At 40.7% G+C, this 21,848-nt stretch overlaps 1 protein-coding gene across 1 annotated transcript in view; it reads left to right on the top strand.

The window, feature by feature from the left end:
- LOC139756493 (tachykinin-like peptides receptor 86C) overlaps nucleotides 1-21,848 on the top strand; it is a 277,144-nt gene that overhangs the window by 57,362 nt on the left and 197,934 nt on the right. Inside the window, exon 3 of the mRNA XM_071675936.1 lies at nucleotides 21,067-21,168. Within this exon, the coding sequence (XP_071532037.1) occupies nucleotides 21,067-21,168 (102 nt within the window). The remainder of the gene's footprint in view (nucleotides 1-21,066; nucleotides 21,169-21,848) is intronic.

Below are 21,848 nucleotides of genomic sequence, written 5' to 3'. Positions count from 1 at the left end.
TGGATTCCATCCTACAATGAAGGTTTTTTTCTCAAACATAGATGGAGTACTGGTATAGATGGGAGTTTAGATTTTATATAGAAGAAAGGAATCTGAATGCTTTAGGGCTATGTGGTAAATGATTTTTCACCATGAATGTATCTATATCACATTCTCTCTGATCTGGCTGGAGTTCATTTGAGACATGAAAAACTGGAGAACAAGTAATCAAGGTAATGTTAGACTTTCACAATAATGTTATAAAGTTTTTCACACCTCTTTATATATGGATACCATCACATCTCTGATTTGCCTGAATAGCCTCCACACAGTCCTTCGGGGTTTATTTGATACCTTTGAAGTGGATGGATTTTTTTCTGGTATTTCGTTGAGCTAGCTGTAGTTAATGATAAAACAAGAGTATCTTATAGACAGAGTTTTACATGCAAAAACGCTAACTGATTCTTGAATTAGTGATGATATTAATATTTGTCAGCAAATACATAAACGTACACTTTTATACTGCTGTTCTTAACCCATTTTCTGATGTTAACTTAACCCCTTCTAAAATGAATCCGTACTTTATTTCGTCTGACTGCTGTCGCTAAGCAGTAGGGTTAAGGGTGTCATCCTGACTTACGCCATTAGATATTCGAACAGTTGAGGATGATCCCTAGTAGCTGAAGGATGAATGTATTATAGTATGTCCACAGTTAACTCAGCTGTTCCTACTGCTCTAGGGGTTGGTCGATAAAATGGGTACTTTGCTCTAGCTAAGGTATACATATATCTATATATCAGATATATAGTGTTAATGAAATGGCCTTGATTAGGGCCTCAGTTGCCCATGCTGTCTCAGCTAACATAAAGAAAAATATGAATAGATGTTTATATAATCCTGTTCTGGATTCCGGATTCTCAAGAGCAAAATCAGTCTTATATTCAGGTTACACACTTCACAATTGCAAACTCTTATGTAAGAGTGCAACATGAACTGTTCAATGTCTTCCGGAGAGATAAGACTTGCCTGCTAAGACATTATGAAACGTATATATGATATTTCTGTGCTAATATTTTGTCTCAACACATCTGTGGACACGAGACGATGACTTTTTCTGCCTAGCTTCATCAGCTGTGACCCATTAGTGTCTGTATGTCGAGAGAAGTAGATATCACTCCAAAATGAATCAGTTAGTATGAATTATTCGTGACAATATTCATTTGACTTAATCATGAATATGTTTTGTAACGTCATACATATACAGATCGTGAACCTGTTGTCGAGCTAATACAATACCTAGCATGACTCAGGTCCTAGGTAGTAACAGCATAAAAAAATTGGGTTTATACTAAAAAGACAGACACGGTTAATACAAAGTAAACAACCGTTCACATCAATCTGTTCATGATCCTTGGAACCCTGTAAGTCTCCTGAAAAAAAATAGTGGTACTAAATGAAGCGATGTAATCATACTCGACATTTGTAACTGAAATGACATTGCATACATAATGAAACGCTAAACAATGAATGACTAGTGATTGGTTTTACAATACATTAGGCGCACACACACACACACACACACACACACACACACACACACACACACACACATACACACATAGGCTCATAACCCAGGGGCACACATATATATATATATATATATATATATATATATATATATATATATATATATATATATATATATATATATATATATATATATATATATATATATATATATATATATATATATATATATATATATATAAAGATGTTCTGGAAGGAGGTAAATAAAGGGCGTAAGAGAAGGGAGCAAATGGGAACTTCAGTGAAGGGGGCTAATGGGGAGGTGATAAAAAGTAGTGGTGATGTGAGAAGGAGATGGAGTGAGTATTTTGAAGGTTTGTTGAATGTGTTTGATGATAGAGTGGCAGATATAGGGTGTTTTCGTCGAGGTGGTGTGCAAAGTGAAAATGATTTGGTAAACAGAGAAGAGGTAGTAAAAGCTTTGCGGAAGGTGAAAGCTGGCAAGGCAGCAGGTTTGGATGGTATTGCAGTGAAATTTATTAAAAAAGGGGGTGACTGTATTGTTGACTGGTTGGTAAGGTTATTTAATGTATGTATGATTCATGGTGAGGTGCCTGAGGATTGGCGGAATGCGTGCATAGCGCCATTGTACAATGGCAAAGGGGATAAGAGTGAGTGCTCAAATTACAGAGGTATAAGGTTGTTGAGTATTCTTGGTAAATTATATGGGAGGGTATTGATTGAGTGAAGGCATGTACAGAGAATCAGATTGGGGAAGAGCAGTGTGGTTTCAGAAGTGGTAGAGGATGTGTTCATCAGGTGTTTGCTTTGAAGAATGTGTGTGAGAAATACTTAGAAATACAAATGGATTTGTATGTAGCATTTATGGATCTGGAGAAGGCATATGATAGAGTTGATAGAGATGCTCTGTGGAAGGGACTAAGAATATATGGTCTGGGAGGCAAGTTGTTAGTAGCAGTGGAAAGTTTTTATCGAGGATGTAAGACATGTGTACGTGTAGGAAGAGAGGAAAGTGATTGGTTCTCAGTGAATGTAGGTGTGCGGCAGGGGTGTGTGATGTCTCCATGGTTGTTTAATTTGTTTATGGATGGGGTTGTTAGGGAGGTGAATGCAAGAGTTTTGGAAAGAGGGGTAAGTATGCAGTGTGTTGTGGATGAGAGAGCTTAGGAAGTGATCCAGTTGTTCGCTGATGATACAGCGCTGGTGGCTGATTCATGTGAAAAACTGCAGAAGCTGGTGACTGAGTTTGGTAAAGTGTGTGAAAGAAGAAAGTTAAGAGTAAATGTGAATAGGAGCAAGGTTATTTGGTACAGTAGGGTTGAGGGTCAAGTCAATTGGGAGGTAAGTTTAAATGGAGAAAAAATGGAGGAAGCAAAGAGTTTTAAATATCTGGGATTGGATCTGGCAGCGGATGGAACCATGGAAGCGGAAGTGAATCATAGGTTGGGGGAGGGGGCGAAAATCTTGGGAGCCTTGAAGAATGTTTGGAAGTCGAGAACATTATCTCGGAAGCAAAAATGGGTATGTTTGAAGGAATAGTGGTTCGAACAATGTTGTATGGTTGCGAGGGTTGTGCTATGGATAGAGCTGTGCGCAGGAGGGTGGATGTGCTGGAAATGAGATGTTTGAGGACAATATGTGGTGTGAGGTGGTTTGATCGAGTAAGTAATGTAAGGGTAAGAGAGATGTGTGGAAATTAAAAGAGTGTGGTTGAGAGAGCAGAAGAGGGTGTTTTGAAATAGTTTGGGCACATTGAGAGAATGAGTGAGGAAAGATTGACCAAGAGGATATATGTGTCAGAGGTGGAGCGAACGAGAAGTGGGAGACCAAATTGGTGGTGGAAAGATGGAGTGAAAAAAATTTTCAGTGATCGGGTCCTGAATATGCAGGAGGGTGAAAGGCGGGCAAGGAATAGAGTGAACTGGATCGATGTGGGATACCGGGGTCGACGTGCAGTCAATAGATTGAATCCGGGCTTGTGAAGCGTCTGGGGTGGGCCGTGGAAGGTTCTGTGGGGCCTAGATGTGGAAAGGGAGCTGTGGTTTTGGACATTATTACATGACAGCTGGAGACTGAGTGTGTGGCGGGGTGGCGATGGGAATAAATAAAGGCAGACAGTATGAATTATGCGCATGTGTATATATGTATATGTCTGTGTGTGTATATATATGTGTACATTGAGATGTATAGGTATGTTTATTTGCGTGTGTGGACGTGTATGTATATACATGTGTATGTGGGTGGATTGGGCCATTCTTTCGTCTGATTCCTTGGGCTACCACGCTAACGCGGGAGACAGCGACAAAGCAAAATAAAAAAAAATAAAAAAGATATATATATATATATATATATATATATATATATATATATATATATATATATATATATATATATATATATACATATATACATATATCTATATAAATACATAACTTTCTAAAAGGGGAAACAGAAGAAGGAGTCACGCAGGGAGTGCTCATCCTTCTCGATGGCTCAGATTGGGATGTCTAAATGTGTGTTGATGTAACCAAGATGAGATAAAAGGAGAGATATATAACAAGTTTGAAGAAAGGAACATGAACGTTTTGGCTCTGAATGAAAAGAAGCTCAAAGGGAAAGTGGAAGAGTGGTTTGGGAATGTTGTGGGAGTAAAGTCAGGGGTTAGTGATGGGATAAAAGCAAGGGAAGGAGTAACACTACTCTTGAAACAGGAATGGTGGGAGTATGTGATTGAGTGTAAGAAAGTAAACTCTAGATTGATATGGGTAAAACTGAAAGTGATTGGAGAGAGGTGGGTGATTATTGGTTGTTATGCAACTGAGCATGAGAAGAAAGATCATGAGAGGTAAGTGTTTTGGGAGCAGCTGATTGAGCGTGTTAGTTAACTTGATGCAGGAGACCGAGTTATAACGATGGGTGATTTCAATGCAAAGGTTAATGTGGCAGTTGAGGGAATAATCGGTGTACATGGGGTGTTCAGTGATCCAAATGGAAATGGTGAAGAGTTTGTAGATTTTTGTGCTGAAAAACGACCGGTGATTGGGAATACCTAGTTTAAAAATAGAGATATACATAAGTATACATATGTAAGTAGGAGAGATGGCCAGAGAGCAATATTGGATTACATGTTAATTGATAGGCGCGCGAAAGAGAGACGTTTGGATGTTAATGTGCTGAGTGGTGCAAGTGGAGGGATGTCTGATCATTATCTTGTGTAGGCGAAGATGAAGATTTGTAGAAATTTTCAGAAAGAAAAGAGAGAATGTCTGGGTGAAGAGAGTGGTGAGAATAAGTGAGCTTGGGAAGGAGACTTGTGTGAGGAAGAACCAGGAGAGACTGAGTACAGAATGGAAAAAGGTGAGAACAGAGGAGGTAAGGGGAGTGGGGGACGAATGGGATGTAGTGATGTCTTGCGCAAAAGATGCTTGTAGCATGAGAAGCGTTGAAGGCGGGCAGATTAGAATGGGTAGTGAGTGGTGGGATGAGAAAGTAAGATTATAAGTGAAAGAGAAGTGATTGGCATTTGGACGATTTTAGCAGGGAAATAATGCAAATGAGTGGGGGATGTATAAAAGAAAGAGGCTGGAGGTCATGAGGAAGATGCAGAGGTGAAAAAGAGGGCAAATGAGAGTTGGGGGGAGAGAGTTTCATTAACTTTTATGGAGAATAAAAAGCTGTTTTGGAAGGAGGTAAATAAAGTGCGTAAGATATGGGAACAAATGGGAACATGAGTGAAGGGGGCTAATGGGATTGTGATAAAAAGTAGTGGTGATGTGAGAAGGGGATGGAGTGAGTATTTCAAGGTTTGTTGAATGTGTTTGATGATAGAGTGGCAGATATAGGGTGTTTTCGTCGAGGTGGTGTGCAAAGTGAGAGGGTTAGGAAGAATGATTTGGTAAATAGAGAAGAGGTAGTAAAAGCTTTGCGGAAGATGAAAGCCGGGAGGCAGCGGGTTTGGATGGTATTGCAGTGGAATTTATTAAAAAAGGTGGTGATTGTATTGTTGACTAGTTGGTAATGATATTTATTATATACATGAGTCATGGTGAGTTGCCTGAGGATTCGCAGAATGCATAGATAGTACAAAGGATTGTACAAATGCAAATGGGATAAAGCTGAGTGCTCAAATTGCAGAGGTATAGTTTTGTTGAGTATTCCTGGGAAATTATATGGGAGGGTATTAATTGAAAGGGTGAAGGCATGAGATTGGGGAAGAGCAGTGTCGTTTTAGAAGTGGTAGAGGATGTGTGGATCAGGTGTTTGCTTTGAAGAATGTATGTGAGAAATACTCAGAAAAGCAAATTCCTTTTTATGTAGCATTCATGGATCTGGAGAGTGCATATGATAGAGATGATAGAGATGTTCGGTGGAAAGTATTAAGAATACATGGTGTGGGAGACAAGTTGCTAGAAGAAGTGAAAAGTTTTTATCGAGGATGTAAGGCATGTGTACGAGTCGGAAGACAGGAAATTGATTGGTTCTCAGTGAATGTCAATATGCGGCAGGGTGTGTGATGTTTCCATGGTTGTTTAATTTGTTTATGGATAGGGTTGTTAGGGAGGTGAATGCAAGGGTTTTGGAAAGAGGTGCAAGTATGCAGTCTGTTGTGGATGAGAGGACTTGGGAAGTGAGTCATTTGTTACTAGCTGATGATACAGCGCTTGTGGCTGATTCGGTTGAGAAACTGCAGAAGCTGGTGACTGAGTTTGGTAAAGTGTGTGAAAGAAAAAACTTAGAGTAAATGTGAATAAGAGCAAGGTTATTAGGTACAGTAGGGTTGAGGGACAAGTCAATTGGGAGATAGGTATGAATGGAGAGAAACTGGAGGAAGTGAAGTGCTTTAGATATCTGGGAGTGGATTTGGCATCGGATGGAACCATGGAAGCGGAAGTGAGTCACAGGGTTGGGAGGAGGCGAAAGTTCTGGGGGCGTTGAAAAATATGTGGAAGGCATGTTTGAAGGAATAGTGGTTCCAGCTATGTTTTATGGTTACGAGGCGCGGGTTATAGAGAGTTGTGCAAAGGATGGAGGATGTGTTTGAAATGAGATATTTGAGGACAATATGTGGTGTGAGGTGGTTTGATCGAGTAAGTAATGAAAGGGAAAAAGAGATATGTGGTAATAAAAAGTGGGTGGTTGAGAGAGCAGAAGAGGGTGTTTTGAAATGGTTTGGTGACACGGAGAGAATGAGTGAGGAAAAATTGACAAAAAGGATGTATGTGTCATAGGTGGAGGGAACGAGAAGTCGGAGAAGAAATTGGTGATGGAAAGATGGAGTGAAAAAGATTTTTAGCGATCGGGGCCTAAATATACAAGAGAGTGAAAGGCGTGCAAGGAATAGAGTGATTTGGAAAGATGTGGTATACCGGGGTCGACGTGCTGTCAATGGATTGAACCAGGGCATGTGAAACGTCTGGGGTAAATGATGAAATGTTTTTTGGGGCCTGGATTTGGAGAGGGAGCTGTGGTTTCGATGCATTATACATGACAGCTATAAACTAAGTGTGAGCAAATGTGGTCTTTGTTGTGTTTTCCTAGCGTTACCTCGCACACATGCGGTGGAAGGGGGTTGTCATTTCATGTGTGGCGTGGTGGCGGCGGAATGAATAAAGGCATCAAGTATGATTTATGTACATGTGTACATATCCATATGTCTGTGTATTTATATACATTCATACGTTGATATGTATAGGTATATATATGTTCGTATGTGGATATGTATGTATATACATGCGTATGTGGGTGGGTTGGGCCATTCTTTCGTTTGTGTCTTTGCGGTACCCCGCTAATGCGGGAAATGGCGAATAGTATGAAAAAAAAAAAATATATATATACAGCGGGGTGCTGGATATCCTCCCGTCTCATTTTTTTTTTTCCAAAAGAAGGAACAGAGAAGGGGGCCAGGTGAGGATATTCCTTCAAAGGCCCAGTCCTCTGTTCTTAACGCTACCTCGCTAATGCGGGAAATGGCGAATAGTATGAAAGAAAAAAGAAAGATATATATATATATATATATATATATATATATATATATATATATATATATATATATATATATATATATATATTTTGTTTTTTTTTTTTGCTTTGTCGCTGTCTCCCGCGTTTGCGAGGTAGCGCAAGGAAACAGACGAAAAAAATGGCCCAACCCACCCATACACATGTATATACATACGTCCACACACGCAAATATACATACCAACACAGCTTTCCATGGTTTACCCAAACGCTTCACATGCCCTGATTCAATATATATATATATATATATATATATATGTATATATATATATATATATATATATATATATATATATATATATATATATATATATATATATATATATATATATATATATATATATATATATATATATATATATATATATATATATATATATATATATATATATATATATATATATGTATATATATGTATATGTATATATTTACCAGGAATACTCAACAAACAAGTTTGTTGAGTATTCCTGGTAAATTATATGGGAGGGTATTGATTGAGAGGGTGAAGGCATGTACAGAGCATCAGATTGGGGAGGAGCAGTGTGGTTTCAGAAGTGGTAGAGGATGTGTGGATCAGGTGTTTACTTTGAAGAATGTATGTGAGAAATACTTAGAAAAGCAAATGGATTTGTATGTAGCATTTATGGATCTGGAGAAGGCATATGATAGGGTTGATAGAGATGTTCTATGGAAGGTATTAAGAATATATGGTGTGGGAGGAAAGTTGTTAGAAGCAGTGAAAAGTTTTTATCGAGGATGTAAGGCATGTGTACGTGTAGGAAGAGAGGAAAGTGATTGGTTCTCAGTGAATGTAGGTTTGCGGCAGGGGTGTGTGATGTCTCCATGGTTGTTTAATCTGTTTATGGATGGGGTTGTTAGGGAGGTAAATGCAAGAGTTTTGGAAAGAGGGGCAAGTATGAAGTCTGTTGGGGATGAGAGAGCTTGGGAAGTGAGTCAGTTGTTGTTCGCTGATGATACAACGCTGGTGGCTGATTCATGTGAGAAACTGCAGAAGCTGGTGACTGAGTTTGGTAAAGTGTGTGGAAGAAGAAAGTTAAGAGTAAATGTGAATAACAGCAAGGTTATTAGGTACAGTATGGTTGAGGGTCAAGTCAATTGGGATGTGAGTTTGAATGGAGAAAAACTGGAGGAAGTGAAGTGTTTTAGATATCTGGGAGTGGATCTGGCAGCGGATGGAACCATGGAAGCGGAAATGGATCATAGGGTGGGGGAGGGGGCGAAAATTCTGGGGGCCTTGAAGAATGTGTGGAAGTCGAGAACATTATCTCGGAAAGCAAAAATGGGTATGTTTGAAGGAATAGTGGTTCCAACAATGTTGTATGGTTGCGAGGCGTGGGCTATGGACAGAGTTGTGCGCAGGAGGATGGATGTGCTGGAAATGAGATGTTTGAGGACAATGTGTGGTGTGAGGTTGTTTGATCGAGTTAGTAACGTAAGGGTAAGAGAGATGTGTGGAAATAAAAAGAGCGTGGTTGAGAGAGCAGAAGAGGGTGTTTTGAAGTGGTTTGGGCACATGGAGAGAATGAGTGAGGAAAGATTGACCAAGAGGATATATGTGTCGGAGGTGGAGGGAACGAGGAGAAGAGGGAGACCAAATTGGAGGTGGAAAGATGGAGTGAAAAAGATTTTGTGTGATCGGGGCCTGAACATGCAGGAGGGTGAAAGGAGGGCAAGGAATAGAGTGAATTGGAGCGATGTATACCGGGTATACCGGGATTGACGTGCTGTCAGTGGATTGAATCAAGGCATGTGAAGCGTCTGGGGTAAACCATGGAAAGCTGTGTAGGTATGTACATTTGCGTGTGTGGACGTATGTATATACATGTGTATGTGGGGGGTGGGTTGGGCCATTTCTTTCGTCTGTTTCCTTGCGCTACCTCGCAAACGCGGGAGACAGCGACAAAGTATAATAAAATAAATAAAAAATAATTTGTATATATGACTCATGCATATATATATATATATATATATATATATATATATATATATATATATATATATATATATATATATATATATATATATATATATATATATATATATATATATATATATTATTTTATTTTGCTTTGTCGCTGTCTACCGCGTTTGTGAGGTAGCGCAAGGAAAATGACGACAAAAATGGCCCAACCCACCCCCATACACAATGTACGCACACACACACCCACACACGCAAATATTCATACCTATACATCTCAATGTACACATATATATACACACACAGACACATACATATACACTCATGCACACAATTCACACTGTCTGCCCCTATTCATTCCCATCGCCACCTCGCCAAATGTGGAATACCATCCCCCTCCCCCCTCCTGTGTGCGAGTTAGCACTAGGAAAGGACAACAAAGGCCCCATTCGTTCACACTCAGTCTCCAGCTGTCACGCAATAATGCCCGAAACCACGGCTACCTTTCCACATCCAGGCCCCACACAACCTTCCATGGTTTACCCCAGACGTTTCACATGCCCTGATTCAATCCACTGACAGCACGTCAACCCCGGTATACCACATCGAACCAATTCACTCTATTCCTTGCCCACCTTTCACCCTCCTGCATGTTCAGGCCCCGATCACACAAAATCTTTTTCACTACATCTTTCCACCTCCAATTTGGTCTCCCACTTCTCGTTCCCTCCACCTCCGACACATATATCCTCTTGGTCAATATTTCCTCACTCATTCTCTCCATGTGCCCAAACCATTTCAAAACACCCTCTTCTGCTCTCTCAACCAAGCTCTTTTTATTTCCACACATCTCTCTTACCCTTACGTTACTTACTCGATCAAACCACCTTACACCAGACATTGTCCTCAAACATATCATTTCCAGCACATCCACCCTCCTGCGCACAACTCTATCCATAGCCTACGCCTCGCAACCATACAACATTGTTGGAACCACAATTCCTTCAAACATACCCATTTTTGCTTTCCGAGATAATGTTCTCGACTTCCACACATTCTTCAAGGCTCCCAGGATTTTCGCTCCCTCCCCCACCCTATGATTCACTTCCGCTTCCATGGTTCCATCCGCTGCCAGATCCACTCCCAGAATTCTAAAACACTTTACTTCCTCCAGTTTTTCCTCCATTCAAACTTACCTCCCAATTGACTTGACCCTCAACCCTACTGTACCTAATAACCTTGCTCTTATTCACATTTACTCTTAACTTTTTTCTTTCACACACTTTACCAAACTCAGTCACCAGCTTCTGCAGTTTCTCACATGAATCAGCCACCAGGCTGTATCATCAACGAACAACAACTGACTCACTTCCCAAGCTCTCTCATCAAGAACAGACTTCATACTTGCCCCTCTTTCCAAAACTCTTGCATTCACCTCCGTAACAACACCATCCATAAACAAATTAAACAACCATGGAGACATAACACACCCCTGCCGCAAACCTACATTCACTGAGAACCAATCACTTTCCTCTCTTCCTACACGTACACATGCCTTACATCCTCGATAAAAACTTTTCACTGCTTCTAAGAACTTGCCTCCCACGCCATATATTCTTAATACCTTCGACAGAGCATCTCTATCAACTGTATCATATGCATTCTCCAGATCCATAAATGTTACATACAAATCCATTTGCTTTTCTAAGTATTTCTCACATACGTTCTTCAAAGCAAACACCTGATGAACACATCCTCTACCACTTCTGAAACCACACTGCTCTTCCCCAATCTGATGCTCTATACAAGCCTTCACCCTCTCAATCAATACCCTCCCATATAGTTTACCAGGAATACTCAACAAACTTATACCTCTGTAATTTGAGCACTCACTCTTATCCCCTTTGTTTTATATATATATATATACATATATATATATATATATATATATATATATATATATATATATATATATTTTTTTTTTTTTTTTTTTTTTATACTTTGTCGCTGTCTCCCGCGTTTGCGAGGTAGCGCAAGGAAACAGACGAAAGAAATGGCCCAACCCCCCCCCCCCATACACATGTACATACACACGTCCACACACGCAAATATACATACCTACACAGCTTTCCATGGTTTACCCCAGACGCTTCACATGCCTTGCTTCAATCCACTGACAGCACGTCAACCCCTGTATACCACATGACTCCAATTCACTCTATTTCTTGCCCTCCTTTCACCCTCCTGCATGTTCAGGCCCCGATCACACAAAATCTTTTTCACTCCATCTTTCCACCTCCAATTTGGTCTCCCTCTTCTCCTCGTTCCCTCCACCTCCGACACATATATCCTCTTGGTCAATCTCTCCTCATTCATTCTCTCCATGTGCCCAAACCATTTCAAAACACCCTCTTCTGCTCTCTCAACCACGCTCTTTTTATTTCCACACCTCTCTCTTACCCTTACGTTACTTACTCGATCAAACCACCTCACACCACACATTGTCCTCAAACATCTCATTTCCAGCACATCCATCCTCCTGCGCACATCTCTATCCATAGCCCACGCCTCGCAACCATACAACATTGTTGGAACCACTATTCCCTCAAACATACCCACTTTTGCTTTCCGAGACCATGCTCTCGACTTCCACACATTTTTCAAGGCTCCCAAAATTTTCGCCCCCTCCCCCACCCTATGATCCACTTCCGCTTCCATGGTTCCATCCGCTGACAGATCCACTCCCAGATATCTAAAACACTTCACTTCCTCCAGTTTTTCTCCATTCAAACTCACCTCCCAATTGACTTGACCCTCACCCCTACTGTACCTAATAACCTTGCTCTTATTCACATTTACTCTCAACTTTCTTCTTCCACACACTTTACCAAACTCAGTCACCAGCTTCTGCAGTTTCTCACATGAATCAGCCACCAGCGCTGTATCATCAGCGAACAACAACTGACTCACTTCCCAAGCTCTCTCATCCCCAACAGACTTCATACTTGCCCCTCTTTCCAGGACTCTTGCATTTACCTCCCTTACAACCCCATCCATAAACAAATTAAACAACCATGGAGACATCACACACCCCTGCCGCAAACCTACATTCACTGAGAACCAATCACTTTCCTCTCTTCCTACACGTACACATGCCTTACATCCTCGATAAAAACTTTTCACTGCTTCTAACAACTTGCCTCCCACACCATATATATATATATATATATATATATATATATATATATATATATATATATATATATATATATATATATATATATATATATACATATATATATATATATATATATATATATATATATATATATATATATATATATATATATATACATATATATATATTTTTTTTTTTTTTTGCTTTGTCGCTGTCTCCCGCGTTTTTGAGGTAGCGCAAGGAAACAGACGAAAAAAATGGCCCAACCCACCCCCATACACATGTATATACATACGTCCACACACGCAAATATACATACCTACACAGCTTTCCATGGTTTACCCCAGACGCTTCACATGCCTTGATTCACTCCACTGACAGCATGTCAACCCCAGTATACCACATCGCTCCAATTCACTCTATTCCTTGCCCTCTTTTCACCCTCCTGTATGTTCAGGCCCCGATCACATAAAATCTTTTTCACTTCATCTTTCCACCTCCAATTTGGTCTCCCTCTTCTCCTCGTTCCCTCCACCTCCGACACATATATCCTCTTGGTCAATCTTTCCTCACTCATTCTCCATGTGCCCAAACCATTTCAAAACACCCTCTTCTGCTCTCTCAACCACGCTCTTTTTATTTCCACACATCTCTCTTACCCTTACGTTACTTACTCGATCAAACCACCTCACACCACACATTGTCCTCAAACATCTCATTTCCAGCACATCCATCCTCATGCGCACAACTCTATCTATAGCCCACGCCTCGCAACCATACAACATTGTTGGAACCACTATTCCTTCAAACATACCCATTTTTGCTTTCCGAGATAATGTTCTCGACTTCCACACATTCTTCAAGGCTCCCAGAATTTTCGCCCCCTCCCCCACCCTATGATCCACTTCCGCTTCCATGGTTCCATCCGCTGCCAGATCCACTCCCAGATATCTAAAACACTTCACTTCCTCCAGTTTTTCTCCATTCAAACTCACCTCCCAATTGACTTGACCCTCAACCCTACTGTACCTAATAACCTTGCTGTTATTCACATTTACTCTTAACTTTCTTCTTTCACACACTTTACCAAACTCAGTCACCAGCTTCTGCAGTTTCTCACATGAATCAGCCACCAGCGCTGTATCATATATATATATATATATATATATATATATATATATATATATATATATATATATATATATATATATATATATATATATATATATATATATATATATATATTTATATATATGTGTATGTTAATTGATAGACGCACGAAAGAGAGACTTTAGGATGTTAATGTGCTGAGAGGTGCAACTGGAAGGATGTCTGATCATTATCTTGTGGAGGCGAAGGTGAAGATTTGTGGGGGTTTTCAGAAAAGAAGAGAGAATGTTGGGGTGAAGAGAGTGGTGAGAGTAAGTGAGCTTGTGAAGGAGACTTGTTTGAAGAAGGACCAGGGAAGAATGAGTACAGAATGGAAAATGGTGAGAATAAAGGAGGTAAGGGGAGTGGGGGAGGAATGGGAGGTATTTAGGGAAGCAATGATGGCTTGCGCAAAAGATGCTTGTGGCATGAGAAGCGTTTGAGATGGGTTGATTAGAAGGGATAGTGAGTGGTGGGATTAAGATGTAAGATTATTAGTGAAAGAGAAGAGAGAGGCATTTGGACGATTTTTGCATTATAAATATGCAAATGAGTGGGAGATGTATAAATGAAAGAGGCAGGAGGTCAAGAGAAAGGTGCAAGAGGTGAAAAAGAGGGCAAATGAGGGTTGGGGTGAGAGGGTATCATTAAATTTTAGGGAGAATAAAAAGATGTTTTGGAAAGAGGTAAATAAAGTGCGTAAGACAAGGGAGCAAATGGGGACTTCAGTGAAGGGGGCTAATGGGGAGGTGATAACAAGTAGTGGTGATGTGAGAACGAGATGGAGTGAGTATTTTGAAGGTTTGTTGAATGTGTTTGATGATAGAGTGGCAGATATAGGGTGTTTTGGTCGAGGTGGTGTGCAAAGTGAGAGGTCTAGGGAAAATGATTTGGTTAATAGAGAAGAGGTAGTAAAAGCTTTACGGAAGATGAAAGCCGGCAAGGCAGCAGGTTTGGATGGTATTGCAGTGGAATGTATAAAAAAAGGGGGGTGACTGTATTGCTGATTGGTTGGTAAGGTTATTTAATGTATGTATGATTCATGGTGAGGTGCCTGAGGATTGGCGGAATGCTTGCATAGTGTCATTGTACAAAGGCAAAGGGTATAAGAGTGAGTGCTCAAATTACAGAGGTATAAGGTTGTTGAGTATTCCTGGTAAGTTATATGCGAGGGTATTGATTGAGAGGGTGAAGGCATGTACAGAGGATCAGATTGGGGAAGAGCAGTGTGGTTTCAGAAGTGGTAGAGGATGTGTGGATCAGGTGGTTGCTTTGACGAATGTATGTGAGAAATACTTAGAAATACAAATATATTTGTATGTAGCATTTATGGATCTGGAGAAGGCATATGATAGAGTTGATAGAGATGCTCTGTGGAAGGTATTGAGAATATATGGTGTGGGAGGCAAGTTGTTAGAAGCAGTGAAAAGTTTTTATCGAGGATGTAAGGCATGTGTATGTGTAGGAAGAGAGGAAAGTGATTGGTTCTCAGTGAATGTGGGTTTGCGGCAGGTGTGTGTGATGTCTCCATGGATGTTTAATTTGTTTATGGATGGGGTTGTTAGGGAGGTGAATACAAGAGTTTTGGAAAGAGGGGCAAGTATGCAGTATGTTTTGGATGAGAGTGCTTGGGAAGTGAGTCAGTTGTTGTTCGCCGATGATACAGCGCTGGAGGCTGATTCATGTAAGAAACTTTAGAAGCTGGTGACTGAGTTTGGTAAAGTGTGTGAAAGAAGAAAGTTAAGAGTAAATGTGAAAGGTACAGTAGGGTTGAGGGTCAAGCCAATTGGGAGGTAAGTTTGAATGGAGAAAAACTGGAGGAAATAAAGTGTTTTAGATATATGGGAGTTGATCTGGCAGCGGATGGAACCATGGAAGCGGAAGTGAATCATAGGGTGGGGGAGGGGGCGAAAATTCTGGGAGCCTTGAAGAATGTTTGGAAGTCGAGAACATTATCTCGCAAAGCAAAAATGGGTATGTTTGAAGGAATAGTGGTTCCAACAATGTTGTATGGTTCCGATGGTTGGGCTATATATAGAGTTGTGCGCAAGAGGGTGGACTTGCTGGAAATGAGATGTTTGAGGGCAATATGTGGGGTGAGGTGGTTTGATCGAGTAAGTAATGTAAGGGTAAGAGAGATGTGTGGAAATAAAAAGATTGTGGTTGAGAGAGCAGAAGAGGGTGTTTTGAAATGGTTTGGTCACATGGAGAGAATGAATGAGGAAAGATTGACCAAGAGGATATATGTGTCAGAGGTGGAGGGAACCAGGAGAAGTGGGAGACCAAATTTTAGGAGGAAAGATGGAATAAAAAGATTTTGAGTGATCGGGGCCTGAACATGCAGGAGGGTGAAAGTCGTGCAAGGAATAGAGTGAATTGGAGCGATGTGGTATACCGGGGTCGACGTGCTGTCAGTGGATTGAACCAGGGAATGTGAAGCGTCTGGGGTAAACCATGGAAAGTTGTGTGGGGCCTGGATATGGAAAGGGAGCTGTGGTTTCGGTGCATTATTTCATGATAGATAGAGACTTTGAATGTGAACGAAAGTGGCTTTTGGTGTCTTTTCCTAGCGCTACCTCGCACATATGAGGAGGGAGGGGGTTGTTATTCCATGTGTGGCGAGGTAACGATGGGAACAAATAAAGGCAGACAGTATGAATTATGTACATGTATACATATGTATATGTCTGTGGGTGTATATATATGTGTACATTGAGATGTATAGGTATGTATATTTGCGTGTGTGGACGTGTATGCATATACATGTCTATGTGGGCGGGTTAGCCATTCTTTCGTCTTTTTACTTGCGCTACGTCGCTAACGCCGGAGACAGCGATAAGACAAAATAAATAAATAGATAAATATATATATATATATATATTTATATATATATATATTCATATATATATATATATATATATATATATATATATATATATATATATATATATATATATATATATATATATATATATACATATATATATATATATATATATATATATTATTCATTTTGCTTTGTCGCTGTGTCCCGCGTCAGCAAGGCAGCGCAAAGAAACAGACGAAAGAATGGCCAGACCCACCCACATACACATGTATATACATACACGTCCACACACGCAAATATACATACCTATACATCTCAAAGTGGGAGACATATACATATATACACGTGTACATGATTCATACGCTCTGCCTTTATTTATTCCTATCTCCAACCCGCCACACATGAAATGACAACCCCCTCCCCCCTACACGTGCACGTGGTAGCGCTAGGAAAAGACAACAAAGGCTACATTTGTTCACACTCTGTCTCTAGCTGTCATGTGTAATGCACTGAAAGCTCCAGGCCCCACAGATCTTTCCATGGTTTACCCCAGACGCTTCACACGCCCTGGTTCAATCAATTGACAGCACGTTGACCCCAGTATACCACATCGTTCTAATTCACTCCATTCCTTGCCCGCCTTTCACCCTCCTGCATGTTCAGGCCCCGATCACTCAAAATCTCTTTCACTCTATCTTTCATCCTCCAATCTGGTCTCCCACTTCTCCTCATTCACCTCTGACACATTTATCCTCTTGGTCGATCTTTCCTCACTCATTCTCTCCATGTGACCAAACCATTTCAAAACACCCTCCTCTGCTCTCTTAACCACACTCTTTTTATTACCACACATCTCTCTTACCCTTACGCTACTTACTCGATCAAACCACCTCACACCACATATTGTCCTCAAACATCTCATTTCCAGCACATCCACCCTCCTCACACAACTCTATCTATAGGTTACGCCTCGCAACCATAAAACATTGTTGGAACCAATATTCCTTGAAACATACCCATTTTTGCTTTCCGAGATAATGTTCTCGACTTCCAAACATTCTTCAACGCTCCCAGAACTTTCGCTCCCTCCCCCACCTTATGACTCATTTCCGCTTCCATGGTTCCATCCGCTGCCAAGTCCACTTCCAGATATCTAAAACGCTTCACTTCCTCCAGTTTTTCTCCATTCAACTTACCTCCAATTGACTTGTCCCTTAACAATACTGTACCTAATAACCTTGTTCTTTTTCATTTCTACTCTCAGCTTTCTTCTTTCACACACTTTACCAAACTCTTCAGCAGCTTCTTTAGTTTGTTACACGAATCAGCCATCAGCGTTATATCATCAGCAAAATAAGTGACTCACTTCCCAAGCTCTCTCATCCACAACAGACTGCGTACTTGCCCCTCTCTCCAAAACTCTTGCATTCACCTCCCTAAGAACCCCATCCATAAATATATTAGACAACTATGGAAACATTACACATCCCTGCTGCAAACCAATATTCACTGAGAACCAATTACTTTCCTCTCTTCCTAAACGTACACATGCCTTACATCCTCGATAAAAACTTTTCCTTGCTTCTAACAACTTGATCCCCCGCACCATGTATTCTTAATAACTTCCACGGAGCATCTGTATCAACTCCATCATAAGCATTCTCCAGAGCCATAAATGCTACATACACATCTATTTGCTTTTCTAAGTATTTCTCACATACATTCTTCAAAGCAAACACCTGATCCAAACCTCCTCTACCACTTCTGAAACCACACTGCTCGTCTCCAATCTGATGCTCTGCACATGCCTTCACCCTCTCAACCAATACCCTCCCATATGATTTCCCAGTAATACTCAACAATCTTATGCTTCTGTAATTTGAGCACTCAGTTTTATCCCCTTTGCCTTTGTACAATGGCACTACGCAAGCATTCCTCCAATCCTCAGGCACCTCGCCATGAGTCATACATACATTAATTAACCTTACCAACCAGTCAACAATATAGTCATCTATCTTTTTAATAAATTCCACTGCAATAACATCTAAACCCACTGCCTTGCCGGCTGTCATCTTCCGCAAAGCTTTCACAATCTCTTCTCTCTTTACCAAACCATTCTCCCTAACCTTCTTAATTCACACACTACCCCAGCCAAAATGCCTTATCTCTGCCATTCTTTCATCAAATACATTCAACAAACCTGCAAAACACTCATTCCATCTCATTCTCGCTTCATTTCTACCTGCTATTACCTCCCCACTTGCCCCCTCACCGATGTTCCAACTTTTTACCTCCTTCGAAAACATCATTTTATTCTCCCTAAAATCTATTGATACTCTTTCACCCCAACTCTCATTTGCCTTACTTTTAAACCTTTGCTCCTTTATCTTGACCTCCTGCCGCTTTCTTTTAGTGGAAGTTATTAAAAACGAGGGTGACTGCGTTGTTGATTGGTTGGTACGGATATTCAATGTATGTATGTACCACAGTGAAGTGCTTGAGGATTGGCGGAATGCATGCATAGTGCCATTGCACAAAGGCAAAGGGGATAAAAGTGAATGTTCAAACTACAGAGGTGTACGTTTGTTGAGTATCCCTGGAAAATTACATGGGAGGGTATTGATTGAGAGGTTGAAAGCATGTACAGAGTATCTGATTGGGGAAACAGCAGTGTGGTTTCAGAAGGGTTAGAGGGTGCGTAGTTCAGGCGTTTGCTTTGAAGAATGTATGTGAGAAATACTTGGAATAACAGATGGGTTTCTATGTAGCAGTTATGGATCTGGAGAAGGCATAAAATAGTGTTAATAGAGGTGCTTTGTGCAAGGTTTTTAGAATATGTGGTTTGGAAGGTAAGTTGTTAGAAGCAATGAAATTTTTTTACCAAGGATGTAAAGGCATGTGTACGAGTAGGAGAGATGAGTGACTAGTTTCCAGTGAATGTCGGTGTGCAGCAGGGGTGTGTAATGTCCGCATGGTTGGTTAATTTTTTTTGTATGGGGTGGTTAGGAATGTAGATACAAAAGTTTTGGAGAGAGGGGCGAGTGTGCAGCTTATTAGGGATGAGAGGGACTGGGAAGTGAGACAGTTATTGTTCGTGGCTGATTCGTGTGTGAAACTGCAGAAGCTGGTGACTGAGTTTGGTAAAGCGTGTGAAAGGAGAAAGTTGAGAGCAAATTTGAATAAGAGCAAGGTTATTAGGTTCTGTAGGGTTGAGGCACAAGTGGGATGTGAGTTTGAATGGAGAAAAATTGAAGGAAGTGGAATGTTTTAGATATTTAGGAGAGGACTTAACAGCGAATGGCACCATTGAAGCGGAAGTGAGTCACAGGGTGGGGGAGACGGCGAAGGTACTGGGAGCGATGAAGAATGTCTGGAAGGAGAAACGTAATCTCGGAGAGCAAAAATGGTTATGCTTGAATGAAAAGTAGTTCCAATAATGTTCTATGGTTGCGAGGCATGGGCTATACTATGATAGGGTTGTACAGAGGAGGGTGGATTTGTTGGAAATTAAAAGTTTGAGGACAGTATGTGATGTGAGGTCGTTTGCTTGAGTAAGTAATGAAAAGGTAGGAGAGATGTGTGGAAATAGAAGGAGTGTTGCTGAGAGAGCAGAAGAGGGTGCGTTGAAATGGTTTGTACATGTGGTGAGAATGAATATGGAAAGATTGACAAAGAGGGTATATGTGTCTGAGGTGGAGGGAACAAGGAGTAGCGGGAGACGAAGTTGGAAGTGGAAGGATGGAGTGGAAAAGATTTTTAGCGGGGCCTGAACGTGCAGGAAGGTAAAAGGCGTGTAAGGAATAGAGTGAATTGGAATGATATGGTACGCTGCGGTCGACGTGCTGTTAATGGACTGAACCAGGGCATGTGAAGCGTCTGGGGTAAACCTTGGAAAGGTATGTGGGGTCTGGAAGTGGATGGGGACCTGTGGTTTCAGGTCATCACACATGACAGCTAGAGACTGAGTGTGACCGAATGTGGCCTTGCTTTGTCTGTTTTCCTGGCGCTACCTCACTAAAGCAGGGGGTAGCAATGATGTTCTCTGTGGGGCGGGTTAGCGCCAGGAGTAAATGAAGGCAAGCATATATACATGCGTATATATGTATATGTCTGTTTGTGTATGTGTGTATATATGTATATATATGTTGATATGTATATATTTGTATATGTGCGTGTATGGGCATTTATGTATAAATATGTGTATATGAGTGGATAGGCCATTCTTTGCCTGTTTCCTGGTGCTACCTCGGTGACGCGGGAAGCAGCGATTAAGTATAATGAATGAATAGATAAATAAATGTATGGCTAATGCCTATTTATATATCAACTGGAATATGTATATACGTACGCCTTTGTATATGTGCATTCGTGCACGTATGTATGTATATACACAATATTGGTTAATCTTTTTCTTCTGTATTTCACAGCGACTGGCCATTTGGTTCTGTTTACTGCACCATCAGCAACTTTATGGCGAACGTAACCATAGCCGCCAGTGTGTTCACCCTAATGGCAATCTCTTTTGACAGGTAAGAGTCTTATATTACTCTGTACTCCCCTGATTCATAGAGCATTCATTGTTTGGGAAATTGTGTAGTATACGTACTCAACATTGCATTTGTAAGGATTTTCTTACAGTAAAACGTTGACCGAAGAAAAACAAAAAGCCTCAGAAGTAAGTGGTCTCGTGCGAAATCAATATGCCAGCAACCGCTGGAGGATCGTATTTTCGATTGAAATGAAGGTAGAATAATGATTGTAACAAGATAGAAGACTTTGATACTTCCAAATATTTGAATATTTAAACATCCCTAAAGGAGAAGAGAAAGAATTACACCTCCGTAGTCCTTGCGTGTCGTAGAAGGCGACTAAAGGGGGCGGGAGCTAGGGACTGGACACCCTCCCCTTCTGGTATTTCAATTTCTAAAAGGAAACAAAAGAAGGAACTAAGCGGTAAGTCCTCATCCTCCTCGGAGGCTCAGATTGGGGGTGTCTGAATGTGTGTGGATGTAAACAAGATGTGAAGAGGGAAGGCGAGGTAGTATGTTTAAGGTAGTAAACTTGGATTGTTTTGGCTCTGAGTGAAACGAAGCTCAAGGGTACAGGGGAAGATAGTTTGGAAATGTCTTGGGAGTAAAGTCAGGTGTTGGTGAGAGGATCAGAGCTGAAGACAGAGTAGCACTCCAACTGAAGCAGGAGTTGTGGGACG

Source organism: Panulirus ornatus, chromosome 22 (assembly GCF_036320965.1).
Source record: "Panulirus ornatus isolate Po-2019 chromosome 22, ASM3632096v1, whole genome shotgun sequence".
Lineage (NCBI taxonomy): Eukaryota > Metazoa > Arthropoda > Malacostraca > Decapoda > Palinuridae > Panulirus > Panulirus ornatus.
This window is presented reverse-complemented; position numbering and strand designations above follow the sequence as displayed.